This window comes from Oryza glaberrima, chromosome 3, assembly GCF_000147395.1.
Source record: "Oryza glaberrima chromosome 3, OglaRS2, whole genome shotgun sequence".
Taxonomy (NCBI): domain Eukaryota; kingdom Viridiplantae; phylum Streptophyta; class Magnoliopsida; order Poales; family Poaceae; genus Oryza; species Oryza glaberrima.
The window spans coordinates 34,748,528-34,774,284 of NC_068328.1; the positions used below are offsets into that span (position 1 = coordinate 34,748,528).

Sequence of the window (25,757 nt, forward strand, 5' to 3'; positions counted from 1 at the left end):
CGGCGGGCTGCACTCTTCTTCAACGAGCTTGGGAGGCCGGCGACAGGCGAGCGCATCAACGGTCGGGAGCAGCGGATGGAGTAGTGGTTACCGCTTCCCTTTCATGGCCCCACCAACTCGCCATCCCCACTCTGTCGCCACTGCCGCCACTGCCATGGACGAAACCCTCGCCGCTATCCTCTCTTACCTCCCGCCTCCCACCTTCTCCACCGCGAACTCTCACCCCTCTTTGCTCCGAGCGTTGTCACCGCAGCGCTCGCCTCCCACTTGGGCCCAGTCGCCTCGACGCGCCTTGCCTCTGCGCACCTGGCCTCCGTGGATCCCGACATCGTCGCGTCCTGGTTCGCCTTCCTCGCCTCCAAGGAGGTTGGGTGAACTCGCCATCGTGAACGGATCCTGGCACATTGAGTGGGGTTCCCCATCGATCTCCTCGGTTGTGCCTCCCTGTGTCGCCTCTGGCTCGGCCTCTGCCAGTTCCTAGACACAGTCGGCCTTCCTCCAGCCTTTGTTAACCTACAGGAGATCGTTGTTGTCCACTCCTCCATGCAGGACCACGAGCTTCACGCCGTGCTCCCCCGCTACCCCGGGCTCGAGAGTCTCGCACTTGTGCTAACACATGACTACCCGAGATGCGTCCATATCTGATCGGGGAAGGATGGCTCGGACGACGACGCGACGGGCGGAGTAGGCCGGCCGTGCTCACCCACCACCGCCACGCTCTTCGTCTAGCCACCTCCGCCGGTGCGGCCCCCTTCTCCGCCCACCACCTGTTCCGCCCACCACTTGTTTGTCGCGTTCGCCCAGCACCGCTCCGCTACCGTGCTCACCCACCAACGCTCCATCCGCCGCCGGCCTCCCAGGCTCGCTGAAGAAGAGCACTGCCCGCTGCCAGCCTCCCAGGCCCACTACCGCGCTCACCCGCCGCCGCTCCGTCCCCGTCTATTAACGCCTCAACGGCGCATATGTGGGGCCCATAGAGCGCCACGTCAGCAAAACCAAACAAAATTTGAGTCGGTATTGCCATGGGACCTCATTCGAACGGTTTGTTTGAGTTTAGGGTACATATTTTTTGTTTTGTAGTTAAGGGATCTCAGAAAATCTCATAAGTTGAGGGACCTCCAGTGAACTTATCCGAAGCAAAATGGGCTATTAATAGTAGAGTATATGATTTTTTTTAAAAAACATTAAATTTCATAAAACCTCGCCAATTGTTTGGAATGCTTTTGAATTATGGAGGAGTTATTTTTTTTGGAGTACTCCATATGAAATGTTGCGCATTGTCCAACAAATAGCATGAAATGTTGCCAACAAGTTCCCTATGAAAACATGTTGAATCATTTCTTTGGAATTTTTTTTGAATTATGGAAGAAAACAAATAATGAACAATAAAAAGACAAAAGTGAAAAACTCTATATATAAAAATGGAGATAATTTAGGTGACTAAATATTTGATACAAAGTTTCATATCTATTTTTATAAAATCTCGTGCCTATGATTCAAAACGACCTCCCATAGAGATAAAGTTGTAGAGCTCAATAGAATATACTACTTTATAGAATTTATATTTGAAATTATTTGAAGCGTAAAACAAATATTATGAATTTTAAAGAGGTGACAAAAAATGAATAACAACTTCAACATAGACAGCGCAGGTGCTGGGAGGAAGGTATGACGCCATGAGACACTAATTTTGGACTATTTATCAAGAAATGTCCACAAACATAGTTGTACTAATATATTTTAGGCTGCATAGATCCTGAGTTACGCGTAACGCATCAATGGTTAAGAATCCTAATACATGTAGGAGTAAGTTCACTCAGAGACAGATACACACAAACTAAGTCAACAGCACGAGCACTGATTAGACAGGCAGACAGATATAGATAGGTGGAGTGTACTGCTAACTAGCAGAGTAACCCATCCCGAACACCACCTAAACTAGCAATAATATGAGATACACTGTCGTTGTTTCAATCCGCCAAATACTCCCGAGTCATCCATCTTGCGGTGAAAGCGTATGCGACTCTAGAGCCTGTTGCTTCGTAGATGTTGCAAGGCATGCTGGACTCCCTATCATCCGATAAGATAAAGTGAGGAACCTTATGACTTACTGCAAAATACTGAATTGAGCTCATCAGACAATGCATCACCTGAAACTGTCTTCCCTGGGTTCGCTCAATTGCGCGTGCAATTGAGATACTGCTTATAGCAGTAAGGTACAGCCTTCCGTAACCAGTAGACATGCCAATCAATTCGAAACTGTTGTTAAGAAGAGGAGCCCCAAATTCGGAGTCCTCAGATATACAAGGATTACACTGAAATGCTATATCGCTGGTAGTTCCGCTGATTAAAAGAAAACGACAGAAATGAATTAGAATATATTCAATTAACATAATAAAAACGAAGGGATTGGAAAAGCAATCAATTGCCTTGACTTACATAATGTTCCCAGAAGTAACCCTGCAATATTCAGGACTGAAGAGATGGATATTCTCATGCAGGCTGGGAAGCGTTTCACACAGAGGAATCTCTTCTACATCGGTAATATCAAAACCTTCCGGTATGGAAACAGGGATCATGGCGATATCAGCATTAAATAGAATGTGATCTGTGTCAACAAGAATTTTTTCATACTCAAAAGTCACCCCGATCCCTAAAACTTCCTCATAAAAGTAATGCCCGCATGTTATTACGATGGCATTTTTTGAACTCAGGCCAATAACTATGCCGAATATGTCTTTATCGCCAGGTGGGTACGTGACGGTAACACAAACAACACTTCTACTACTCCTGCGTCGAATCTGGGATTGAACCTGTGCATAACGCAAAAGGAGGTTTTTGGATTCGAAAAGAACCCAAAAAAAAAATTGTAAGACTAAAAAATGCTACAAGTAATATGAGAAATTCGCACCGGCTCTGCCATATAGGGCAGCTCTGGATGGCGGGGAGTGTCGTCTTCTAGGACTAGGAGGCCGGAGTAGAGATGGCAACGGGCTTGTACGAAACCACCCCCGATGGCCACCGTAGCCGTTCACTGATCCGATGGGATCTTTTCACCAAGACGGGGAAGAGCTCCAGGGCCCAGGCAATGCGAGCAAGACGGCGGCCGGCGGCGTTGCTCCCAGATCTGGACTAAAAAGCGAAGGAGCGGTGAGCGCTGGCAGATCTGGAGAGAGCGGCTCTGGGAGATGAGATCTGGAGAGCAAGGAATAGAAGAGAGCGAGAAAACGTACCGGCTTGCGCTGCCGCCGCCGCTGTTGCCTGCTCGCGCCGTCGCCTGCTCGCGCCAGCCCGCGCCGCCGCCACCCGCTTGCGCTGCCGCCGCCGTTGTGTGATTGGGGTAGGAGAGGGGAGCGGGGAATTAGAGTAGGGTTTCTAGTTGGATATATATGGGATGTTTGGCACAGCTCCAGCTCCAACTCCACCTCTCCTGAAGTTAGAGCTCAGTCAAACAGTTTCAGCTCCACCTAAAATGGGAGCAGAGCTGGGTGGAGCTCTCTCTCTCAAAATGAAGGGCCTGTTTGGCACAGCTCCAGCTCCACCCCTGGAGCTGGAGCTCAGCCAAACAGTCTCAGCTCCACCAAAACTGGGAATGGAGCTCTTTCACAAAATGAACTAGAGTTGTGGAGCTGGGTTTAGGTAGCTCTACAACTCCACTCCAGACTCAACTCCTGGAGTTAAATTTAGGAGTTGGAGTTCTACCAAATAGACCCGAACTAGAGAGGTAGAGCTGGGTTTAGGCAGCTCCACAACTCCACTACATACCCAACTCCTAGAGCTAAATTTAGGAGCTGGAGCTCTACCAAACAGGCCCTATATATACAGAGGCGGCTCCATGAATTTTTCATTGGGTGCTCCTACTCCACGATCCAAAACTTTTTGACACCACGAACTCAATTTATACATATCCAAATTTTGCTCAGACACAAATATGACAATAATATCTCTAACATCATAAGTCCGATAAAATAGGCATTTGAGTCAAAAAAATTGCAAAAATATAACAGTAATAGTCCAAATATAAAAAATATTACATAAGTAGAGGATTACAGTACTACTTCTTTTCTACTCTACGAGCTCTCGTACCCATGGAAGTGTTAATTATGTCCTCTCTTTCAATGAAAGTGATTAAACAATCATTCAACAATTTGTCACACGTACAATTTCTCGGCTTATTCTTCACTAGACATAATGCAGAAAACACTCTCTCAACACTTGTTGTTGCCACCGGTAGGATCAATACCAATTTAAGGAGCAAATAGGCGTAATCATAGAGGACATTGTTTGTCTCGACAAGTTTAACAGAGAGCTCACCAAGATTTTGTAGGCTTTTGAATCTTTCATTTTGTCTCATGTCTTCAATAAAATTCGCTGCTTGGAGTTATAGTCTTATTATATCCATGCTTGAAATGTCCTTAGGATAAAACTTGGCAAGCTTAAGTACTTTTTGTGCATCATAAGAAGCAAATGAATTAGAAGGGTTTAATGCAGCCATGCAAATCAACAACTCCATATTAACCTCATCAAACCTATTGTTAAGCTCTTGGCTAATCTTGTCAATAACACCAATATAAACTTCTCTTCTGAAATGATCATCATTTGTTTGGTCCAGATAAAATCTTGGAGATCTCCCATGAGGCACATATTTCTCATCTAAGAGTGGAACTTTAATGCTATGCTTAGTGCAAAAATGAAAGAACAGTCCCTTCATAGAATTCTTCCCAACCATCATTTCTTAATTTTTGCATTCTTCCCTTTGCCAAAGTTACTAGTGTCATTGCATTCACAATATCTTGGTCTCTCTTTTGCAAAGACATAGACAACTCATTTGTATATCCAAGAATGGCAAGCATCAAATGAGCACTAAAAACAAAGTCAAATGATTCAAAAGCCCCAACCATAGCATGTTTTTTTGGCCAATCGTCTCTTTGTGTGAGATCTTTACCAAGAGTTATAAGTACATCCCGAATTGTGCTATACATACCAATAATATGCAATATAGTTTTAAAATGAGAACCCCATCGAGTGTCACCAGGCCTAGCTAATCCCATATCTTGATTTAATCCAATCCCACTTTCTATTTCACCCAATTCAAGTGCTTCCACAAGTTTTTGAGCTCTAACATCTCTAAGCATGTCATGACACTTACAAGAGGAGCCAATAATATTCAGCAAGTGAGAGACTTGAGTGAAAAACCATACACAATCATCATTTCCCTTGGCAAAAGAAACAAGAACCAATTGAAGTTGATGTGCAAATCAATGGATGTAATAGGCAGAAGGAGACTCTTTCAAAATCAATGTCTTCAGCCCATTAATCTTTCCTTTCATGTTGCTAGCCCCATCATATCCTTGACCACGGATTTGAGTAAGAGTCAAGTGGTGATCAGTTAGTTAAGTCTGAATTGCTTTCTTAAGTGAAGCGGAGGTGGTACTAGCTACATGAACTACTCCAAAAAACCGCTCGCATACCCTTCCAAATTTGTCAACATAATGCAAACAAAGAGCTAGCTGTTCTTTATGTGAAATATCACTACATTCATTAGCTAGAATTGAATAATGATCATCACCAAGTTCTTCAATGAGCCGCCTAGTAGTTTCCCCGTCACAACATTAGATAATTTGCCTTTGTATGCTAGAACAAGTCAAGATGCAATTTCTAGGAGCATTTTTCAAGACCAACCGATCAACTTCTTCATTATTTTTAGCAAGCCATTTCAAAAGTTCAATAAAATTCCCTCTATTGTTAGACTCTTCACTTTCATCATGCCCACGAAATGCCAACCCTTGGTTCAAAAGAAATCTCAGTCATCTAAGTGAATAAGTTAGCCTAGCCTTATAACAAATGATCAATTAATATAGTAGCTCAATTAGAGAGCAGATTTTCATGGATGCCAAATTTTGTGGACTAAAAGTAAAGTTGTAATCAACTAAACATCTATAAGCATTGCTGAAGTGTAAACAATAACTTCAGGACTGATCATTTTAGGAGCATAGTGACAAAGTGAACTTAATAACTAGGTTAGAAACAACTTCTATAATAAGAGAGAAGCATCTTCATGGCTTATTGAACTATGCTGCCTTGCATGTGAATAAACCTCAAGATACAAAAGGGTGATAATTTCCTTACACCTAGGAATTTTAATTTTAATTTACAACATGTATACTTATCGCCTTGAAATTGTATGCTGCCGGAGACCTGCGCAACTAGGGGCAAATTGTCAAATTATAGAATTTGAGTGTTTGTCAATTGCAAAAAAAAATTTAATATTAATTGTTCCCGTTGCAGCGCACGGGCACCCAACTAGTTGCTAAAAGAGGAGCATGCCATTTTTTCCCCTACTTTCGAAATGAATTCATGTCTGAAATGTGTTTCATGGGGGTTGCTTACATCCTTCTATCGTGGATGAGGACTGAGAACAGTGAAACAAGCTTTTGAATTTTCTTCTTGTTGAGATTATAGGCATATAATGATTTAATCTATTCCATAAATAAATCATGACATTACAGATGAAAACTAGCATGAACGCATCATTAGATCTACACATATAAACTACACAGTATAATATGAACAGATCAAATATGCGCAACATATTGAACACGTACCGAGGTGGTAGAAAAACCGGCTACTCGGCAGGAACTTTTCGCGATTGCAGGCGTCTACGAAGGCACGCAGCACGCGAGCGAAGAGGAAGACGAGCCGTCGCGGACGAACAGGGAGCAGTCGCGCAAAGCGCTTCCCAAAAACCTTATTGCCGCCTTCTCCCGGTGCAGAACGTCGAAGGCAGAGGTTTCGGAGACCTACTCTCCCGATCGCAGGTGCACGCCGGCGAGCGGGATGGAGTAATCTACGAGCGACGGCGCAGCACAGAGTCGGAGGCAAACCCTAGATTGATTTCGCGTGTGTTGCGTGAAGACGGCGGATCGATTTATATAGAGAAGGGTCACTTGATCAGGGCGCCCGCACGATCTCCACTGCGCGTAACCGAACCGGATAAGTCGCGCGTAACTTATCCGGACTCCACGCCGTTTTGCACGCAACGGATTTTTCGGAACGTTTCCAAAACAAAAATGAATCCGAATTTGCGGCAAAACAAAACTGCAAAAGGAGGCTGCATCTGCGCAAGGGTGAGGAGCCAATTTTGCGGACCATTCGACGCGTATGTCGTGCACGCGCGTCGCCTGCCCTGCCAGGCGAGCGAGCGCGCGCGTGTTTCCCCTCTTCTCTCCACTACACATGCTTCAAGTGGCTAGGAGAGCATCCTCCCTTTTAAGGAGGTCCCCCTCTCCTAGAATAAGCAAGGTGGTACTAAACTCCACATTCATGCCATCCCATGAGGTGGGCTCCACGCATTTAACAGGTCAAGAAGCTTCAATCAGGTTGAAGGCAGCTAGCTGGCTGAAGCTAGGAACATGTTAGGATTTGTTTGACAGCAAAGAGGTTCTTATGAACCGTTGATAACCACATGATAAAGTTCTTATGAACCATTGATAAACATGTCGGGGAGAAGATTAGCTTGACAGCAAAAAGGTTCTTATGAACTGTTGATAAACATGTTACTTTGTTTCGCTGTTTATGAACTTTTGGCCCTTTTTTCCCTCCCTACATTTCATGTGTTTGTTTGTTCTTGTGTCTAGAGATGGAGAGAGAAAAGGCCAGATAATTGTCATGGATTTCTTTTTCTCTTTTCTTTTAAGTCCGAATTGTCATCATCATGAATTTCATTGATAAGTTCCTTTTCTTGTTTCAAGTGGCTCTTTTGATAGAAACGCTGGTGAACACTCATGAAGCAATAAGCATGTTCTGAACTTTTTTTTGTCTAGATTTGTTAAGATCTTGTTCATGTTTATTTGGAATATATACATGCAAGTTTCCATTGGATCAAGATGAGACAAGAAATGTTCTTTTCGTTCCCCTCTTTGCCTCCACGGTCAGATAATTAAAAGTTCAGTTCTTGTGGCATCACTATTTCCCCTTTTTTTTTTTTCACAGTTGCTTCATGTATGTATTTTTCCACTTTTCTGGCTAGCTCCAAATGTGATGGGTTAGCCGGCCTGGATTCGAAGCTTCACCTCTTCTATTTATTTGATATTAGGTCATTCCCTAATATTTACGTTTTTTAATCACCATTGTAACTTGTAACTGCATTTGTTCAATGATTCGTTTGTAAGTGAAACAATAATGTAAGTGACCTCCTGCTTACATGTACAAAAACATGAACTGGAATATCTTACGATATGATATTTGATGAGGACAGCAGCACACACCTTGTCCAATGTCCATTAATTGCTCAGTAATTTTTAGATAATGGAATATAACATCCAGAAAAGTGTGTAGTTCAGATAAAATAAAACACACCAAACAAAAGCAGAGGAAACCAAGCCAAAATAAGGAGAACTCATTTATTCAAGTCTATTTGTGAATCTCAATCCATAATTAGTAAAAAGTTACATAACCATCGTCTCGTCTCCAACTTGTGACATGCAACTTTTAGTAATGGAAATACTTACTACTTATTAATGGAAATTCAATAGAGTCCAAGGAAAGTAATTAAGGAAAAAGGGAGAAACAAATGGTGTATCCACTATCCAGAATATTGATGCTTCAACACAGCCACCATCTAAAGCCGTACAAAAGCAAGTTATTTTTTTGAACGAAACAAAAGCAAGTTATTGTCCTAGTCAAATTCAACTAAGTTCAAATCCATCATCTCTCTCTACTCAAACCAGCAAAAACAACTTTTGATACATTTTCATATGCAACTTTCGAGTTTTTAAATGAACCAAGAAATGTGAAGCACTTGTTTTGGTAAGCCTTTGAACAACTTTCAACTGTGCACATCTATTGTTTCCTATCCCCGAATAAAATGTACCCCACTCATAGAAATGTTTTTTACACACAAGTGCCTTTACAGCAGCCACAGTGTGTCCAACGCACTTTACAAAAGTACGGAGTAGTAGTTCACGCTATAATTGGAAGTTTGATTGAAATTGGAACAATGTGATAGAAAAGTTAGAAGTTTGTGTGTGTATGAAAGTTTTAATGTGACAGAAAAGGTAAAAGTTTGAAGAAAAAGTTGGGAACTAAACCAGGCCGTAGTACTACTACGAAGTGAAAGGAAAGGGTTTACTGCGTGCTGACCCTCAAGAGCTATGTAAGTATGCAACCAAGAAAACACTCCAGACTGCAAGTTTAAGCAAAGCAACAGTAGCTGTTTGCAATTGCTTGTTCAATCATCATAACTATCGCTAAACAAAAGAATTTATTTCACTGTATTATCCACCAATGCGCAAGCCGCAAGCACCAATTTTTACAAAATGCAACAGAAGTTATCAAACAAAACAAAATAAATGCTTTAGACAAGATCAGCCAAGCACAAAAGAGAACTCAATTTATTCCTCTTTTTCCGTCCCTCTTCTGTGACTGACTGACTGCTCGAGTGCTCGGGGATCAATCTTCTAGAGAAGGGAATAAATAGAAACAGCTTTGATAGAATTTATTTCAAATAAAATCAAAATTAGCAATTAGTAAAGGGCGGCTAAAATTATTTTATTGCAAACTTAATAGATTGGTATATACTACGTACTGTGCCTGTCGAGGTCGACGATAATGATGAATTGGGAGAGGCTTAATTAGGTGGAGATTGGAGATCAATAAGTGGAATTAAGGATGACCTCTGATCTTCACATTAGTGATTAGTGATGACGTTTTTTTGTGCGCAATTCCTCTTTTAAGTGGCTTTCTTGATGCGACTGGATTTAGTAACGGGCCGACGACGGAAACCTGTTTATTTGGGCCTGATTGGCACAGATGGTAGTGCCATGTGCACTCTTGAAACGTTGATTTAAGATCTAACGGTTTCAGCTAATTGGGGTGACGTGGCTAATTCTCAAAGCAGTTTTATAGCTAGTGGATACCAACTATACAGAAAGAAGGGATTCCTCCGTCCAAAAAACTGGACGTTTCACTGCCCCGGCGCTGTAAAAAAAAGTGTTATTTTAGCAATTTACATTCATGGAACCAGAACATGCCGAGTTTTGATTTTTTTCCTACCGTGATGGCATCTCGCGCAAGGTTCCCCTTACCTTTTATGGCGCGATTACCGCCACACCCCCCCCCCACGGTAAGGCGGTTTTCGCGGTAACCGCCGGTTACCGCGAAAACCGCGTGGTAACCACGAGACATACCCGTGGTTTTAAAAACTGAAAAGGTTACCGTGCATGGTAACCGCGCGGTTTTGTAAACCCTGGTCTCTCGTCAATTTAGTCGGTATGGATGGATAAGAGCCACAGGCGTCCATTCTCTCTCTCTCTCTATCTATCTCTTTCTTCTCCTCTTCTCCCCTCCTCCCCTTGGCTCTCTCTCTCCATCTCCACCGCGCAGGAGAGCGCAACCCTAGCTACAGCGCATGCAGGGGCTTGTCGTCTCCTCTCTTTCTTCTTCTCTTCTCCCCTCGGCTCTCTCGCACCCTCCCCTCGCCTTTCTCGCGCGTCGGCGGCGGCACCCTCTGTAGGAAGGGAGGCGGGGGCGGTAGCGGCGGCGTCTGCGCCTCCCCTCCGCCAGATTTGGCCGGGAGCGGCGGCCCGGCAGGAGGGGAGGCGGGGACGGAAGGAAGGCGACGGCCCGGCGGCGGCGAACGGGAGCAGAAGCAAAAATCTTGTGTTCATGTTGTGTTCTTGAAGTGAAAGTGAAATTGCTCAATGCATCGGCTCGATGCGTAATGGATTTGTGTGAATTTTATTCCTTTTCTTTTTCTGGGGTTATCAGTTGGTGTAGTTCTTATATTTGAAAGTGATGATTGCTCGATTGGGCTTTTAATCCATCTTTGATTTTGTGATTTGCCCGCCGTAAGCGATTAGGATTTTGAATCGATCTCTGATTCTTTTGTGCATTGGCCAGCGTACGCAATGAACTCATACGGATACGGACACAATCAGGGACGACGCGCAAAATTTGTGGCAAAAACATCTTAAACTTTTATAATAGATAAAGAATAATGGTATAAAATAATAGATCCACTAATTTAAATGAAAATCGACGGTAAGATTATAGAATGCCACGTGGCAATCCGGGAGTGCTTGTAGAAACGCCACATGACGGCTTAGAAACATTTATAGAAAGATTAATGGACTTTTAGTAGATAATAGATATGATTAAGTGGAGCCAGGTCTTATATATTTATAGTTTCTTGATCCAATAGTTATAATTCTAGTTCCAGATATTGGCTCCAGGATGGCTACGGTTCTTGCCGTGATGCTGTCGGCCTGTCGCAGGCCGCTGCCCTCCTCATCCACGCACACGCAGTCAAGCACCTCTCGTAGAAGCTAAACCTGACCTGGTGCAGTAGCATGCAGAGCATGCGTGGACTAAGCTACGATTTGCTGCACAGTTGAAGCATGAATAAAGGGCTATTATGTCTTTTCAAAAGAACTAACGGTGCAGTAGCTGATGGCAGTGATAAATCGTAACCATAACAAACTTAGGGCGTGTTTGGATAGTGCCGAGACCTGATCGCTCTCATTCAGACGGGTGCATCCAACCACAGACCACCAAAATCGGACGCCTGAGAATCGTGCCTGACTCAGGCGTGATTCTCAGGGTGTGAAGCAAACAAACCCTTAATGACATATAATATATTTTCTCCACAAAAGCAACCAACGACCAGTCGTTGCTGAAACTTCAACAATAGTTGCAAATAGATAATATCCAAAGGCGCCAAAATAAGAGCGGCAGATATTAAAATGTCAATAGTTCCAAGCATGTAGGAGTACTTGAGTTGATCCTAAAGGATAGGCTAACACCACTCTAAAGAATAGTGCTGCATCTCGATGCTTACAGATAATACAGACGCATGTGTAGAAATGCTTAAGTTGATCTTATCTCCATGCTAACAGATTAGCCTAAGTACGGTACTGATATAACATCTGGATCAAGTCTTCAACAGGGATCGTACCTTCGTCCACCTGAAAAAGATTAAAATAAATAAACAATTTACTTTAGCCTACAATTAAACAAATAGTTCTTTTAGCCTACAATTTAGAGAAGGATAACTCACACCAAGCCTCGTTTCCAAAAAGGTGATCAAATTTTCAGTGCAAACTGCAAGTGATGCTTGGTATGCGCCATGCCCTAGTATTCCAATAACCTTTTCTTCATGCAGGAGGGGACTTCCAGAGTAACCTGCTTTGTTTGGGCATGTAAATTGAATCTCTCTTCTTGTTATATGAGGACCATATTCCACTTTGCATGGTGCACTGCAGATCAATTAAAGAAAAAAAACACGATTTTTTTGTTTATTAGTACACAGCTCAACGAAGATAAGTTTAATTCTCCTAACAAAATAACTGAGGTACAAAATATACCTTATTCCACCTGGGGATACAGTAGGTATTGTTGGCATAATTGCAGTTTGAATATCGCAGCCTGGGAGTTGCTCCAGAAAGCAGTTTCCTAGGAGGAAGACAGGAGTGCCGACTGGCAAATCCACTCCCGGGGCAAAACGCAACGCCGGCAGCATAATTGGCATGTTACTAACTAAGATGAAGGCAATGTCTAAAAATGGATCTTCTAATATTAATTGACCTTGCATGTCCTCTTCAACACCCTGCAGAAACCTAATACGCAGCAAATCCGTAGCTGGGTCAAAGCCCTTGCTTCCTTTGACCACATGGCGACATGTGAGTACAATGCACTTGCCATCTGCTGTAGAACTGATGATAAATCCAGAGCCCGCACCATGCATAACGACTCGACGGCCATCAATCACTTTGACAGGGTAAACGATAACAATGCTGGGCCGATGTTGACGAGCACGCTCCACATCGACTTGAGGTGGATTGGTATTCAAATTGAGACCTAAAAAGAAAATGAACTACTAATTTGGTTAAAATAAGGAACCCAAGAGTAATCGAAAGGGAACTGACACATTGGATGGAACTGAGGAAACTGCGATCGAGCGGCACACGCCCGCAACCCGCGCAATGTCGCCGACCAGAGGTACTTCCCTCTCGCGCGGCACCTAGCTAGTCCACGCGATAGATCGATCGAGGCGCGCGGCTGCTACAAGTCGGGGTCGGGCGCGAGGCAGACGTCGCCACGACCACCAAGCATATGCTGCGGCCGCAGTGAGGTCTCGCTTGGCTGCAGTGGCTTATAGGATAGGTCGAACGTACCTAGCTAAACCATTTCCACTAATCCGCGTGCCCTCGCCCTAACGAAATCTTTTCTTTTTTTAAAAAAAAAACATATGTATAGTAGAGAGAGAAAAAAAATACATTAAGCAAAGAAAAATCTTTCTTGAAAAGAAAAAAAAACAATGCGAAATATATACTCTGTTGCTCATACGAATCAAACCAGGTAAGAAAAACATACACTATTGCTCATACGAATCAAGCCAGCAAGATATAATATACAAAGATGATGTATGCGGAGAGGGAGAGGTAGCGTACCACGGCGGCGATGCCTTTGACGGTCTGCGCCCCTCCGCCCTCGAGTACGTAGACATAGCAGGCGTGCCAGGTGTTTCATGAATGGTTTCATGGTTGATGAGAGGAGTGGAAATGAGAGGAGAGGAGAGGAGAGGGGAGGAAGAACAAGCTAGAGGAAGGGGAAGCTAAAGTGGAGTAGAACTGCATTAAAAACTGTGAGAGTTCTCTTCCGTCACCATGGTCACGAGCTGCTCAGCTCTGCTCTCTCCTCTCTGCGTGGTTTCCACTTACGTTCATAACGTTCATATGCAGCAGATTTTGAAAAAGGTGTTGACCTCCCTTTTTTCCTATTTGGTGAAGAAGCTCCGCTGTGGCGCTGGAGTTCTTTCTTTTCGTTTGCACAAAACCCCTCCTACTTGTTTAGAAATATTATGTTCTATAGTTCACAAGTGCACTTTTTGGCCCAAGGTACTCTAAAAACATCCTTTTCATATGACAAATGTCTTCGGATCTTTTACATGCATTTCATAGATTTTTGTTCTTGCAAATTGAGCAGATCCAACCTTGACGAACCAGATTGAGTTCTTGGCGTCCGTGTTTGTTCCATTGCCGCCGCACTTCACTTCTCAACTTCGGTACTCGGTAGCTGCTGCTACTACTTACTGGACTACCTCTGTATATAAAAAATGGCTTCATCATATTCAAAGCTAATTTCCTTTTGGGACCGAGGTAGTAACTATTACTAAACGGCATACCAATACTCTACAACATACTTCTTTCATACCAAAATAAACATATGTAATGGTATACAAATACTCTACAACATACTTCTTCCATCCCATAATAAATATATCTAACGGTATACAGCAAATACCGTATTCCTTCCATATCAAAATAAACATATCTAGAATTAGATGGAATATTATCTGGTGCAAAGAATCTGGACATGTTTTTATCTAGATTCGTTATACTAGGTAATATTCCATTATATCTTAGGTTGACTTATTCTGAAACGGGGGAGTAAGTAATTAGGCAAATTTTACAATAAGACAATGCGACTTTACGATTTTAGCTCCTAAACACGTAAAAGACAATCTTTGGAAAAAAAATACACTGTCAAAACACTGATGCTTGCTGCTAGAAATCGCATCCATTAAAATATACCTTTTTATCAATAGGAAAGAAAAACAACGTGGTAGGTCAAAAAAAAAAAAACCTCATGTCAGTCCTTCCATCTCTCTTTCTCCCTATCCCCATGCATCGCTCCCTCACCACGCCTAGTGTCAGTTAGGCAGCACCATTAGCAGCGCGTCGTGCATGTCCTGCCGGTCATGCCCGTGCCGCACGTCCCTCCTCTCTATCTCAATCTCTCTCCCTCTCTTCCTCCCTAAATTAATGTGGATTCTTCTCAATACATTCAATTTTGCCATAATTTTATCTTTACATTTGATACCTCAAACAAATCAACCAAAGCAGTCAAACAATGGATTATTTCTAAAACCCTAATTGGCAAAAACATTGCATCACTCAAATATGTATTAACTCACATGAATGTGTACAGGTAACATAATTTATTCAAATATTAGTTTATTTATCATACAACAATATATTTTTTCCAGAATTTATTTCATCAGTTTAAACCTTAAAATAAATTCAAACAGTGCTCCAACAAGCCTCTTTTCTTTATTTTCCTGAGAATAATATACCCTGAATTTTTTTAGTGCAACTTGGAAAAATGGAAACTAGACACTTAGAACTATCATCACAAAAATCCACACTATTTTATCAGCCCCCTAACTTAAACTATTGAATTACAAAGAAGTGAGGACGAAAATAAATGAAGAAAATCCTGAAAATCACTCAAACAGTATATGTTCAGTGATTTGCTTACCCATCCTTCTCACGCCCTGGACCCACTTGGCAGTCACCTTGGTCCTTGGGTCGTTTCCCTTGTGTGCACCATCTCCAGCCGACCAAAAGACACAGAAAGAAAGATAGTAGAGCGAGAAGGAAGCGGTGCCGACGCGTAGCCTCATCGTGCCCAACGCCGAACACGTGGCCTGGTTTAGTTCGCGAAAAGAAAATTTTGGGTGTCATATCGGATATTTAATCGGATATCGGAAAGAGTTTTTGGATATGAATGAAAAAACTAATTTCATAACTCTCCTGAAAATCTCGAGACTAATATTTTGAGCATAATTAATCCATCATTAGCACATGTGGGTTACTATAGCACTTATGACTAATCATGAAACAATTAGACTCAAAATATTTGTCTTGTGATTTCCCTCCTAACTGTGCAATTAGTTTTTATTTTTATCTATATTTTATGCTGCATGCATGTGTCCAAAATTCGATGTGACTTTTTTGGAGAAAAAAATTTGGGAACTAAACCGGTCCTTTATATCCTCCCAGCTGCATCGCCTCCCCTTTCATGTTCGCTCCTGAGTTGAAGAAACTGAGGGGAGAACTTCAGCCCTCCTCTTCCATCTCAACCTCGTCGCCGGCCGTGAAGACGACGACCGCCACCAGCGCCGATGAGCCACGATTGCCGTCTCTGTTCCATCTAATTTCGTCCCATTCCATGCAGCAGTTGAACGGAAACGTGGACCACGCCCTCGCTGCTCTAGAGCGTTCTCTGAGCATCGCCACTACGACATCATCGTTGTCCCCGTATTTTTCCGTTCGTCACCTCGTCCGTCGCCCCTCCTCCCAAAAAAAAATCCCAATCGGAATTCAATCAACCCAAAAAAAATCTCAATCGGAGTTCAATCACACAAATAAAATCAGAGAAAGCATGTACACAAATATATCCAAATCCAAAAAAAAAAGATCGAAGGAGGTCGTCGCCGTCGCCGCCGCCGGGACAGTTGGCCGCTGGCGGCTTCCCCCTGCTGGATCCGGCGGAAGGGAGAGCGTCGCCGCCGTTGGGACACCGACAGGCCGCCGCCGCCGCTGCCGGTGGTGTGGAAGGGCGTCGCCACCGCTCGCGGGAGGAAGGGCGCCGCCGCCACTCGCGAGAGGAGGGGCACCGTCGCCGCCGCTCGGGGGGAAGGGCGCCGCCGACACCGCCACTCGGGGGAAGGTTGAGAGAGATGGAGAGAGCATCGGGGCGCGGAGGGGAGGGCGACGAAGAGAGAAGGGAGGGAAGGAAATGGGCTAGGGTTTCAGCGGCCGAGGGGAGAGAGAGGGGGGGGTTTGTTTCCTCGATCTCGACGCTCGGCCGTCCGATCAAAACCCTAGAGATCGGACGGCCAGAGTCGGCCGGGTCGAAATCGGCCCAAGAGGGATCGAGAGCGAGGCCACTTTTCCGGCCCAAGCCTAGGTTGCGGCCTGGGGAGGGGAAGCGCGCCCGCGCGAGCGCAAAAGGCCATGGGCTGACCGGCAAGGGCCGGAAAGAAGTCTATTTTTGGTCCCTCGAGCCGAAGAAAAAGAGAAGAAGTTCATTTTTAGTACTTTATTTTTTTAGAAGCATTTACAATTATATTACAATTATAGTTATTAAATGTCTTTATTTCTAAGCAAACCTGCAAACCTAAAAGGAAGGATTTTCTTTCTTTTTCCGATTAAATAATTGTTAAATGATGTTTGTATTATTAAAATTAGCAATTAAGCTTTGAAATTTTCAATAAAATTCCAAAGAGCGTAACTAATCATGGAGAATTTAATAAAAATAAATTTAACCATGACATTTTATTTCTCACACTTGCTTTACTTGTAAATTTATTTAATTATACACATACCTACTTAAAAATACCAAATATTGCAGCAAATTTGTATTTTAACTAATTGCATATTTTTCTGATCTGTACGCTTCCTGTTGCAACGCACGGGCACTTTTGCTAGTACTCCCTTCGTTTTATAACGTAAGACTTTCTAGCATTGCCCACATACATATAGATGTTAATGAATCAAACACATGCATATGTCTAGATTAATTAACATCAAAATAAATATGGATAATACTAGAAAGTCTTACAATGTGAAACGGATGAAGTACTTAATTAATCATAGAAAATTGTGTTTTCCATGCCGAGAGGATGAGTTCCCCAACTCAACCAAACGAAAACAGCCGGTGGTGGACTTGGTAAAGTAAAGATAGCAAGCCAACCAAACCGGTGATAGACTTGTACTAGTTATAGATGGCCAAAAGGCCCGAGGCCCGATGGCCCGGCCCATGGCACTCCATTTTGGCCCGGCCCAAGCACGGCACTGCCCGATAGTGGTCGGGCCCATGCTGGCCCGGCCCAACCATTTGGCCGTGCCTGGGCCTCTCCACAAGCACGTTGGGCTGGCCCGGCACGATGGGCTGGTAGCTAGGCCCGATACACAAAAAAAAATAGGAGAGTAAAAATAGACATATTATATGCCATAAACGAAAAAATATGGACCTATAATAGACTTTTTTTATCTATACATATGTCAGCCCAAAGAGGAGGGACGAAAAATAGACTTATTTTAGCTATACATATGTCAGCCCAAAGAGGAGGGAAGAAAGATAGACTTATTTTAGCTATACATATGTAAGTCCAAAGAGGAGGAACTAAAAATAGACTTATTTTAAAAAAGACCCGATGGACCACCCATGCCTACGGGCCGGTACGGCACGGCCCGACAGCTGGTGGGCCGTGCCTGGGCTGGAAGTGCAGCCCATGGGCCGGCTTGGCCCGGCACGAAGTGCCGATCGGGCCGTGCCCGGCCCAATGGCTGCTGGGCCGTGTCTGGGCCGGGCCGTGTCGGGCGAGCCTTTTGGCCATCTATAACTAGTACTAGGACTAGTAGTACTCCAAATCAGTACTACTAGTAATCACCTTGACGCCGCGTCTAGGGTTTCTTCGATCCACTTGACGCCGCGTCGCAGGCACTCCTCGTCTTCCTCGGTCGAAGAAAAGCGGCGGCGGCGGAAGCTGCCGCCTTCCTTCACCCCAAGGCCCAACAGATCGAGGACGCTGACATTATGTTGCAGCTACCTTTCTCCCCCAAAGAGAGTTGGAGTTCACCAGGCAAGCTGTTCTTTTTTACTTTCGTCTCCCCTTGTTCCTCGATCGATCTAACAGTCGCCCATCGCCGCCTCCGCCTCGTCTCCCCTATCGCTTGTCCTCCACCTAACCCAGCCCGACGGTGAACCGGGGAAACTGGGGCTGGCCTTGGATGACGTCGTTTGGTTCGTCGCAGAAGGAGACCCGTCTCCTTCTTGGTGTAGTCGTCGTGCCTTGCCGGGGCGGGGCCAGCAGATGGGCAGGCCTAGGGCTGAATTCATCAATTTTAGTTATTATTAGGCATCATATGTTTCAAAATTTTCATAGAATTTGAAGCCAAGGCCTCTAAACTAATTACCCTATGTCTGGAGTTCTTGCATGTACGATTACGATTAGGAGGGTGGAGTGGGAGGGGAAAAGGATAAAGCGGGGTGGAGTGGGAGGGGAAAAGAATAAAGCCCCCAAAACTACAACTAAGCAATCTGCACCCATACAAGCATCCAGATCCATTCTAATGCTCAGATATAAAACTCACTACACAAGTGGATCTACCTTAATACTTATAAGCCACAGGCTGAACATTTAATTTACTTCATACTAGTTAGTTTCACGGATGAACATGAACCAGATGTATGTTCAGCTGTCGACCAGCCTTCTTTTTGCCACGGAATCTGCCTGGCACTTCCTTTGCTCTCCGCTGTGCTGCTCTGTACACTCCTATGTGACCACTGATTGCACGTCCTCCTGTTTCACTGCAAAGCCACAGGGATTAATGTCTGAAAAAGCTTGCTCAACTATGGGCATGGTGGAGTGCTAGCCTCAACTTTTTTTTTTAGAAATGAGATCATTATATATCGGAGAAAGCCTAACACAATCAGAAACCCAACTCACACACGCACCCGCACACTGGGGACACTCCAGCTTACAACCAAGTTCTGAAACATTTCACTAACATCTAAGGCCCTGTTTGTTTCAGCTTAAGATTATTGTAATCTAGATTATTAAATCAGATTACTCTAAGCTAGATTATAATAAGCTGACATAAAATAAGCTACGAGTTGTTTGTTTCTCTAGATTATTAGAGGCATCTAAGGGTAGTGGGTCTTTATCCACTCAATAATCTGGAAAAAGCTCCTCTAGAGGAGATTATTGGATTATAGTAATCTGGCTTATAGATTATAATAATCTAGCATAATAATCTACTTGTTTGTTTCAGCTTACTCCTAATAATCCAGATTATAATAATCCTAAGCTGAATCAAACAGGGCCTAACTCCAGCACCACTCCTGGAAACAGAGAGAGACAGCAAACTTCTAGCTCCTACAGACCACCCAAAGCTAGCCTGAAATAGCAGCCAACTGTTTTACCCTGGTTGCCTGGCCGATCCAAGTTTGTACCAACTAGCCTATTATTACCTCCGTCTTGTCCAACTATATGCAGGGACTAAGGAACTGGCAACTTCACCGGACCATCAACCTTGACATTAATCCACCTGTATTATTACCCGCTACCATTCCTTTCGTTAGAGCTCTGATGCATGGTTTTGCAGTGTTTCTTTACTGTTTATGACACCACACTTTTTTTTATTTTGCTTAATTCAGTCAATTCAGCCATTGGGCACGTGCGGAAAATTAGGAGGAGGGCTGGTCATTTTCTCTCAAGAAGCTCCAAGAATAAGGCTGCTCACAGTAAGGGGGGACAGACAACCAAGTCATTGATCTCAGGTCCACTGGCTTCCCTTATATGCATACCTTCTTTTCACCTCTATTTGAGAACTAACACGTGTTTTATGGTGTTTTAAACCAGGCGACTTACATTCGGGCTCTATTCAAGATGTCTGGGCTACTCTCAGCGCTGAAGTTGCATCAAAATTGTCTAAAAGCGTTGTTTCTCTGGCTTTGTCTGATGGTGATATATGTTACCGTTATACATACATTCACAAATTTATATTTTAATAGTGTCCCCGGTTATAAATGGTTTAACCTGCAATCTTGTGTAGGAAACATACCGATATATGCATGCTCAGGCACAGCTATCAGTTGCCAGGAGGGGTCTGGTACAATTTTTCTGACTTCGGCTAGTTTGGTTAGAGCTTTCTATGATACTGAAGAAATTTATGATAACTTAAAGGTTGGTGCTGCTAATCATCCTTTACTAATTTTCGCTTGTTTGCTTAGGATATTTGTGACTTGTTTCTTGCTTTGTCATTATAGATTGAAGTGCGCCATGAAGGCAATGAAGTGTACAAGGGTTATTTGGCAAAATATGATTTAGACAAGAACTTTGCTGTTGTCTACACCATGGAGTCTCTTGATGTTCATGTTGTACTTTCCGAACATTTGAAGGATAGGTATGCCAAAAAGAAGCTAGTAGCTGTATCGCGTAACAAGTATGGCGGATTAATTACCAAAAGTGTGATGGTGGGTAGTCATCATAATTCAAACAGATCTGAAGTTTGTCATGACATTTCGGTGATGGCTGAGGTACACTCGCACACATTTTGACACTTTTCTGTTACCATATGCACTAAACTTTATCAGAGCCTATAAAAATGGTCTTTTTTTTTTCTATGCAACTCTTGTTCAATATCACTTTGTTTTGTTGAAATGTAACCCTTGTTGACCATCACTTTATATTTGTGTTAGGACTGGGAAGGTGGACCTCTCTTTGACTTTGATGGGAAATTTGTTGGCATGAATAAGTTTTTGGCTATGGATACAACCTTTATCCTGTCATGGATGTCAATTCTCATTATCTTTAAGCATTATTTGCCAACCCTGCAAAACAGGATTCTTAAACGGTTACAAAATTTGAAAAGAGTCAGGTATGCCTTACTGATGTTTGCCTCTCGCTGGTTCACCCACTTTTTTCTATCCTCTTACCCTACATGAGTTTATATACAGTAGGCTGATTTGCATGCAAACACATATGAGCTCTTATATGTTCTGCAATGATCTGGATCAATAGCTGTTGGTTCTTAGCCACCTGTACCAAGGCAGTTGACGTCCATTTGTGTGTATCACAGTCAGTGCAGTCAAAAGTGTTAAACAAGCCCTCCTCCCCTTTTAGGTCTTAAGTGCAACTGTGCAAGGTGCTAGGGCACACAAGTGCTCACTCTAGAGGAAAAACAGTGAGGAAGAAAAAAAAAAGGATGAATAGGCTAAGCTGAGCTTCTCATCCTGCCTCCTTTGGCCACCTTCCTCGCCTGTCAGTGAGCTTGGTCCAAAAGCTACTGCTTTGCCCTCCTAGGAAGCACTGTGAGCTCGGTCTGGCAGCTGTGCGAGCTTGGTCTGGCTAGGTTAGAGGGAAAGGAGAAGGGATAGGGGCATGCATGGTTGTCATTATCGTGCTGAGGGAATAGTAGAGGGGCAATGTGTGGCACACAACGAGAGAACCGTGCTGCTGAACAGAGGATAACGCCTTGATGCGTCCTTGTCTGATTTATGGTTTTTGAAGAAGCAAACGGAGGTGAATGAGCACTGTGGGCTGTTTGGTTGATTGAGAGGTAGGACTAGTGGGCTAGTTCATATTTGTCAGATGCACGCCTGTTTTCCCCATTTGCTCTTTTCGCCTAAGGTGACAAGATGACAGCGTGCATTCGTTTTTCACTTGAACCAATAATAATTTTGCTGTATAAATTAGTCATATTTCTTGTTTCCATTGGTGAAGCCTGTTTTGTCTAATTTAAAGGAAATGTGCACACTAAAGGGATTATGATATTTCACAGTTCTGGTGATCTTTTGATGCTCAACTTACCCCTTGTTTTCTTGAAATGTGGGTACAAACCCACACAACTTGGGATCCTCTTTTCTCTCTCTGTTTTACCCTTGCCTATGATGCTACCGTGGTAGGTTTTTGTACTGTGTTGCATATTAATGCACTGGTATGACCTGTTTTACCTTTGGGTTGTTGTTCTTCTGCAGGGATGGAGAGGGACCGGGTGAGCTATCTGACTGTCATCCAGAAGGTGAGCATAGTGCCATACCTTGCATATATTGTGGTTATCTGTAATGTATCTATTTTTAAGGTTCTCACTGGTGGTGCGGGATTAGCTTTTACATTTGAAGTTTCTATTTTATATGAACTTATCACATCTAATAGTAGTGTATTTCAGTGCTAATCAGTAATCATTTGGCCTTGTGCAGCACCAGTTCATAGAGGTGGTCTCGATAAGGAACACGTTGAGTATCTAAACTCCTTGGGTTATCCCAAGCCACCAGTAAACGTGTTAGATGGTGAGTCGATGTTTGTAAATTTGCTAACTTATTGCGCACCACACCTTTTGTACACTATTGACTATTCTACCATGTATCTTCTTCCAGATGGCTTGATATTGGCTTATTCTTTTGAGGAGAATTTTGGCTTTGTATATGGTGAAGTCATTAAAAAGTTTCCTTGTGACATACATCAAAGTGTTGTTGCACTTGCTTCATTCAAAGGTGATTTTACACTAAATAATATAATGTGCTATTCATATTTGCATTTGGTCCTCACTAATAAACAATAATCAAAACTATGCATGTGTGCAGGAGAAAGGAGATTTTTCGCATGCACGGGTTTTTTTATAGAATGGAAGGGATGTACAATTATTCTGACATCAGCGAGCTTGGTTGCAGAGTCTGGTGACAGAAACAAGATTGATGAAAACTTGAGGGTGGGTGCTAATTAATTAGCTCCTACTTATTCTGCTCTTTGTTTAAGTCTCACTCACTTCATTAATTTATTTGCAGATTGAAGTGTTGCTTCCAAACGAACAACGCAGACAAGGGACATTACAGCATTATAGTTTACACTACAATGTTGCTCTAGTCAGTGTCAACGACATGGATTTCCATGCTCGTCCAGCAAATATGAAGCTTGACAATGAGTGTCCACCTCAAGTAGCAGCTCTAGGGCGTTGCTTCGAATCAGGCAAAATAATGGCTGTATGTGGGGATTTGGTTGACTGGACTGGCACACTTGATTGCAATTTCCTTATACGTTCCTCATGCAAAACTACTAAGGTATGTACCGCTAGCTAGCTGTTGATTTAAAATTTCTTGTCTATTTATACACGGTGATTGATTACAAATGACAATTTGTCCATGTCACTCAACGTAGGCTGGAATCGGAGGACCTCTTATTGGTTTGGATGGGAAAGTTATTGGCATGAACTTCTATGATAAAAAAATAGGAACCCCTTACATGCCATGGGATGTAATTCTTAAAATTCTGGCATGTTTTGAGAATGAAAGGTATTTGCGGATTTCTTCTCTCTTTTGGTTATTCAAGTGCTTGCCATCTGATGTCTTCATGTTATTTTTTTTTTTAAAAAAAGACTTGGCTGTAAGATTTGCTAAATATAATTCAATGGTGTGCTTGGCAGTAGTGCTGCTGAAGTTGGCAATGGTAGTGATCCATCTGATGCGCCTGGCTGGAAAATCCCTGGAGATGGCAGTGTCAAGCTAAACAGGTTTTCTGATATTATATATATATATATATATATATAACAGTGCCAAGTTACGTCTCAAAATCCTCATCACATTGCGTATATTGAACTACATACAGGTGGCCTGTGCCCTTGCCATATTGGCGTCCTCATGACGATGTGGAAGAGCAAGAACCCCCAGAGGGCTGTGAATACCAGTGCACATACAGAAATGGTGAAAGATGGTGCTACCGGTAGAATATGTTCGTTCTACTCTCTCTCTCTCTCTCTCTCTCTCTCTCTCTCTCTCTCTCTCTCTAGTAGCCCTGTAATGTTACTACGTGTCCCTTGCCGTGTTAAGTAGCCCTGTAATGTTACTACATGTCCCTTGCCGTGTTTTGTTTTGGTGTGTATCGCACTGGGAGTTGAAGAACATTCGGCTATGGTGATGCTGAGATGTTAAATACAATGTTAAGTAAAAGTAGCGTGTCTATCTTGGATATATCCTATTTGTTTTTTAAAAAAATCCCAAAGTATTTGGCAGGACGGGAAGTGCCAAAACTTCCAACTTGAAACGTATTGAATTTCGCTTTGTGGATGCTGCACGAGTAAAACCGATATTGTGCATTATGTGTGTGTGTGGAAATATAAGGGGTGGGTGGCAGGGGATGCTCATGAGATGGTCGTCTAGCAATGTGTACTTGAAATTGCTACGGGTTTCATTAAAACTCAGATAATTGCTGTGGGCCTCATGGTTCAGTCCATGGACAGATTTCATTAAATATTGGCTCATTATTACTACTTGTAATCGTAATCGTGCATGCGCAATGTACTCCCTCATTTTCATACTACAAGTCGTTACTTACTTTTTTTTTGTCAAATTTCTTGACTAAGTTTATAAAAAAATATATATTAGTATTTTTACCAAAAACAAACATATTGTTAAAATATATTCAATATGAGATTAAATGAAAGTACTCCCTCCGTTTTAGGTTATAAGACGTTTTGACTTTGGTTAAAGTTAAACAAGTTTATAGATAAATATAGTAATATTTATAATACAAAATTAGGTTCATTAAATCAATAATTGAATATATTTTTATAATAAATTTGTCTTGGGTTGAAAATGATATTGTTTTTTTCTACAAACTTAATCAAACTGGAAGCAGTTTAATTTTGACTAAAGTTAAAACGTCTGATAACCTGAAACGGAGGTAATTTGCTACTCCTTCCGCTCCAAAATATAAGGCACATGCATACAACTACCCTTAACCCAAAGACAAGAAACAATTATTAACATCTTCTAGTTTGAATTACCCTAATAAATATAATGCATGCATCCAATAAAATTAGAGATGTTGAGAGTGAAGGATTTAAAAAAGTAATAATTTAATGGGGAAGATGTTCTAGTTAATTATATGCATAATGCATGTCTTATATTACGGAACAACTAAAAAAAAGTAGTTGTGTCTTATATTATGGAATGGATGGAGTAATTTTTATATAAACTTTGTCAAATTTAACAAAGTTTGACTAAGAAAAAAGTCAAATAACTTATAATATGAAACGGTGAGAGTATGTCTTAAGCATATTACATGTAGACAATAGTTTATTTTCTTTTTTAGTCAACTTGTATTATCTATTTTTAGGCTTGAGTTCATTTCTATGTGTTCCCAACCCATTTCTCTCGTATTTCATGTGCATGCTTTTCAAACGGTTAAACAATGTGTTTTTGCAAAAAAGTTTCATATGGATTCATAAAAAAAGTTTCTATACGAAAGTTGCTTAAAAAAATCATATGGATTCATTTTTGATAAAAAAAATTAGCTAATACTTAATTATTTTATGCATTATCGGACCTCTATGTTTTTCCGTGCGCAGCAGCTGCGTTCCCAACTTATGGAAACTAACACAGCCTTAGTATTAACTACTTGGATTTCATAT

General features: G+C 42.4%; 3 protein-coding genes across 6 annotated transcripts; 1 reads left to right on the top strand and 2 right to left on the bottom strand.

The window, feature by feature from the left end:
• Positions 1 to 1,669: 1,669 nt before the first annotated feature.
• LOC127769012 (uncharacterized) lies at positions 1,670 to 3,354 on the bottom strand. 2 transcript variants are annotated; one of them, XM_052294692.1, is made up of 5 exons: positions 3,234 to 3,354; positions 2,912 to 3,127; positions 2,440 to 2,813; positions 2,151 to 2,343; positions 1,670 to 2,070 (listed from the first exon to the last, which is right to left on the bottom strand). In XM_052294692.1, exons 2-5 carry the CDS (start codon positions 2,921 to 2,923, stop codon positions 2,026 to 2,028), a joined length of 624 nt encoding a protein of 207 aa, XP_052150652.1. In that variant the 5' UTR covers positions 2,924 to 3,127; positions 3,234 to 3,354; the 3' UTR covers positions 1,670 to 2,025. The 2 variants fall into 2 exon arrangements, with proteins under 2 accessions (XP_052150652.1, XP_052150651.1); XM_052294691.1 differs by having other exon boundaries at positions 2,912 to 3,132.
• An 8,329-nt stretch (positions 3,355 to 11,683) lies between these two features.
• On the bottom strand, positions 11,684 to 13,590 carry LOC127769011 (uncharacterized). Its single transcript, XM_052294690.1, has 4 exons — positions 13,449 to 13,590; positions 12,363 to 12,855; positions 12,056 to 12,254; positions 11,684 to 11,963 (listed from the first exon to the last, which is right to left on the bottom strand). Exons 1-4 carry the CDS (start codon positions 13,537 to 13,539, stop codon positions 11,901 to 11,903), a joined length of 846 nt encoding a protein of 281 aa, XP_052150650.1. The 5' UTR covers positions 13,540 to 13,590; the 3' UTR covers positions 11,684 to 11,900.
• A 4,643-nt stretch (positions 13,591 to 18,233) lies between these two features.
• On the top strand, positions 18,234 to 24,388 carry LOC127766949 (uncharacterized). 3 transcript variants are annotated; one of them, XM_052292129.1, is made up of 14 exons: positions 18,234 to 18,430; positions 20,008 to 20,130; positions 20,213 to 20,314; positions 20,406 to 20,536; positions 20,620 to 20,889; positions 21,052 to 21,230; positions 22,330 to 22,373; positions 22,552 to 22,641; positions 22,729 to 22,845; positions 22,936 to 23,060; positions 23,137 to 23,409; positions 23,507 to 23,640; positions 23,772 to 23,858; positions 23,954 to 24,388. In XM_052292129.1, exons 1-14 carry the CDS (start codon positions 18,385 to 18,387, stop codon positions 24,069 to 24,071), a joined length of 1,839 nt encoding a protein of 612 aa, XP_052148089.1. In that variant the 5' UTR covers positions 18,234 to 18,384; the 3' UTR covers positions 24,072 to 24,388. The 3 variants fall into 3 exon arrangements, with proteins under 3 accessions (XP_052148089.1, XP_052148090.1, XP_052148091.1); XM_052292130.1 differs by having other exon boundaries at positions 23,775 to 23,858; XM_052292131.1 differs by having other exon boundaries at positions 22,558 to 22,641.
• The last annotated feature ends 1,369 nt before the right edge of the window (positions 24,389 to 25,757 follow it).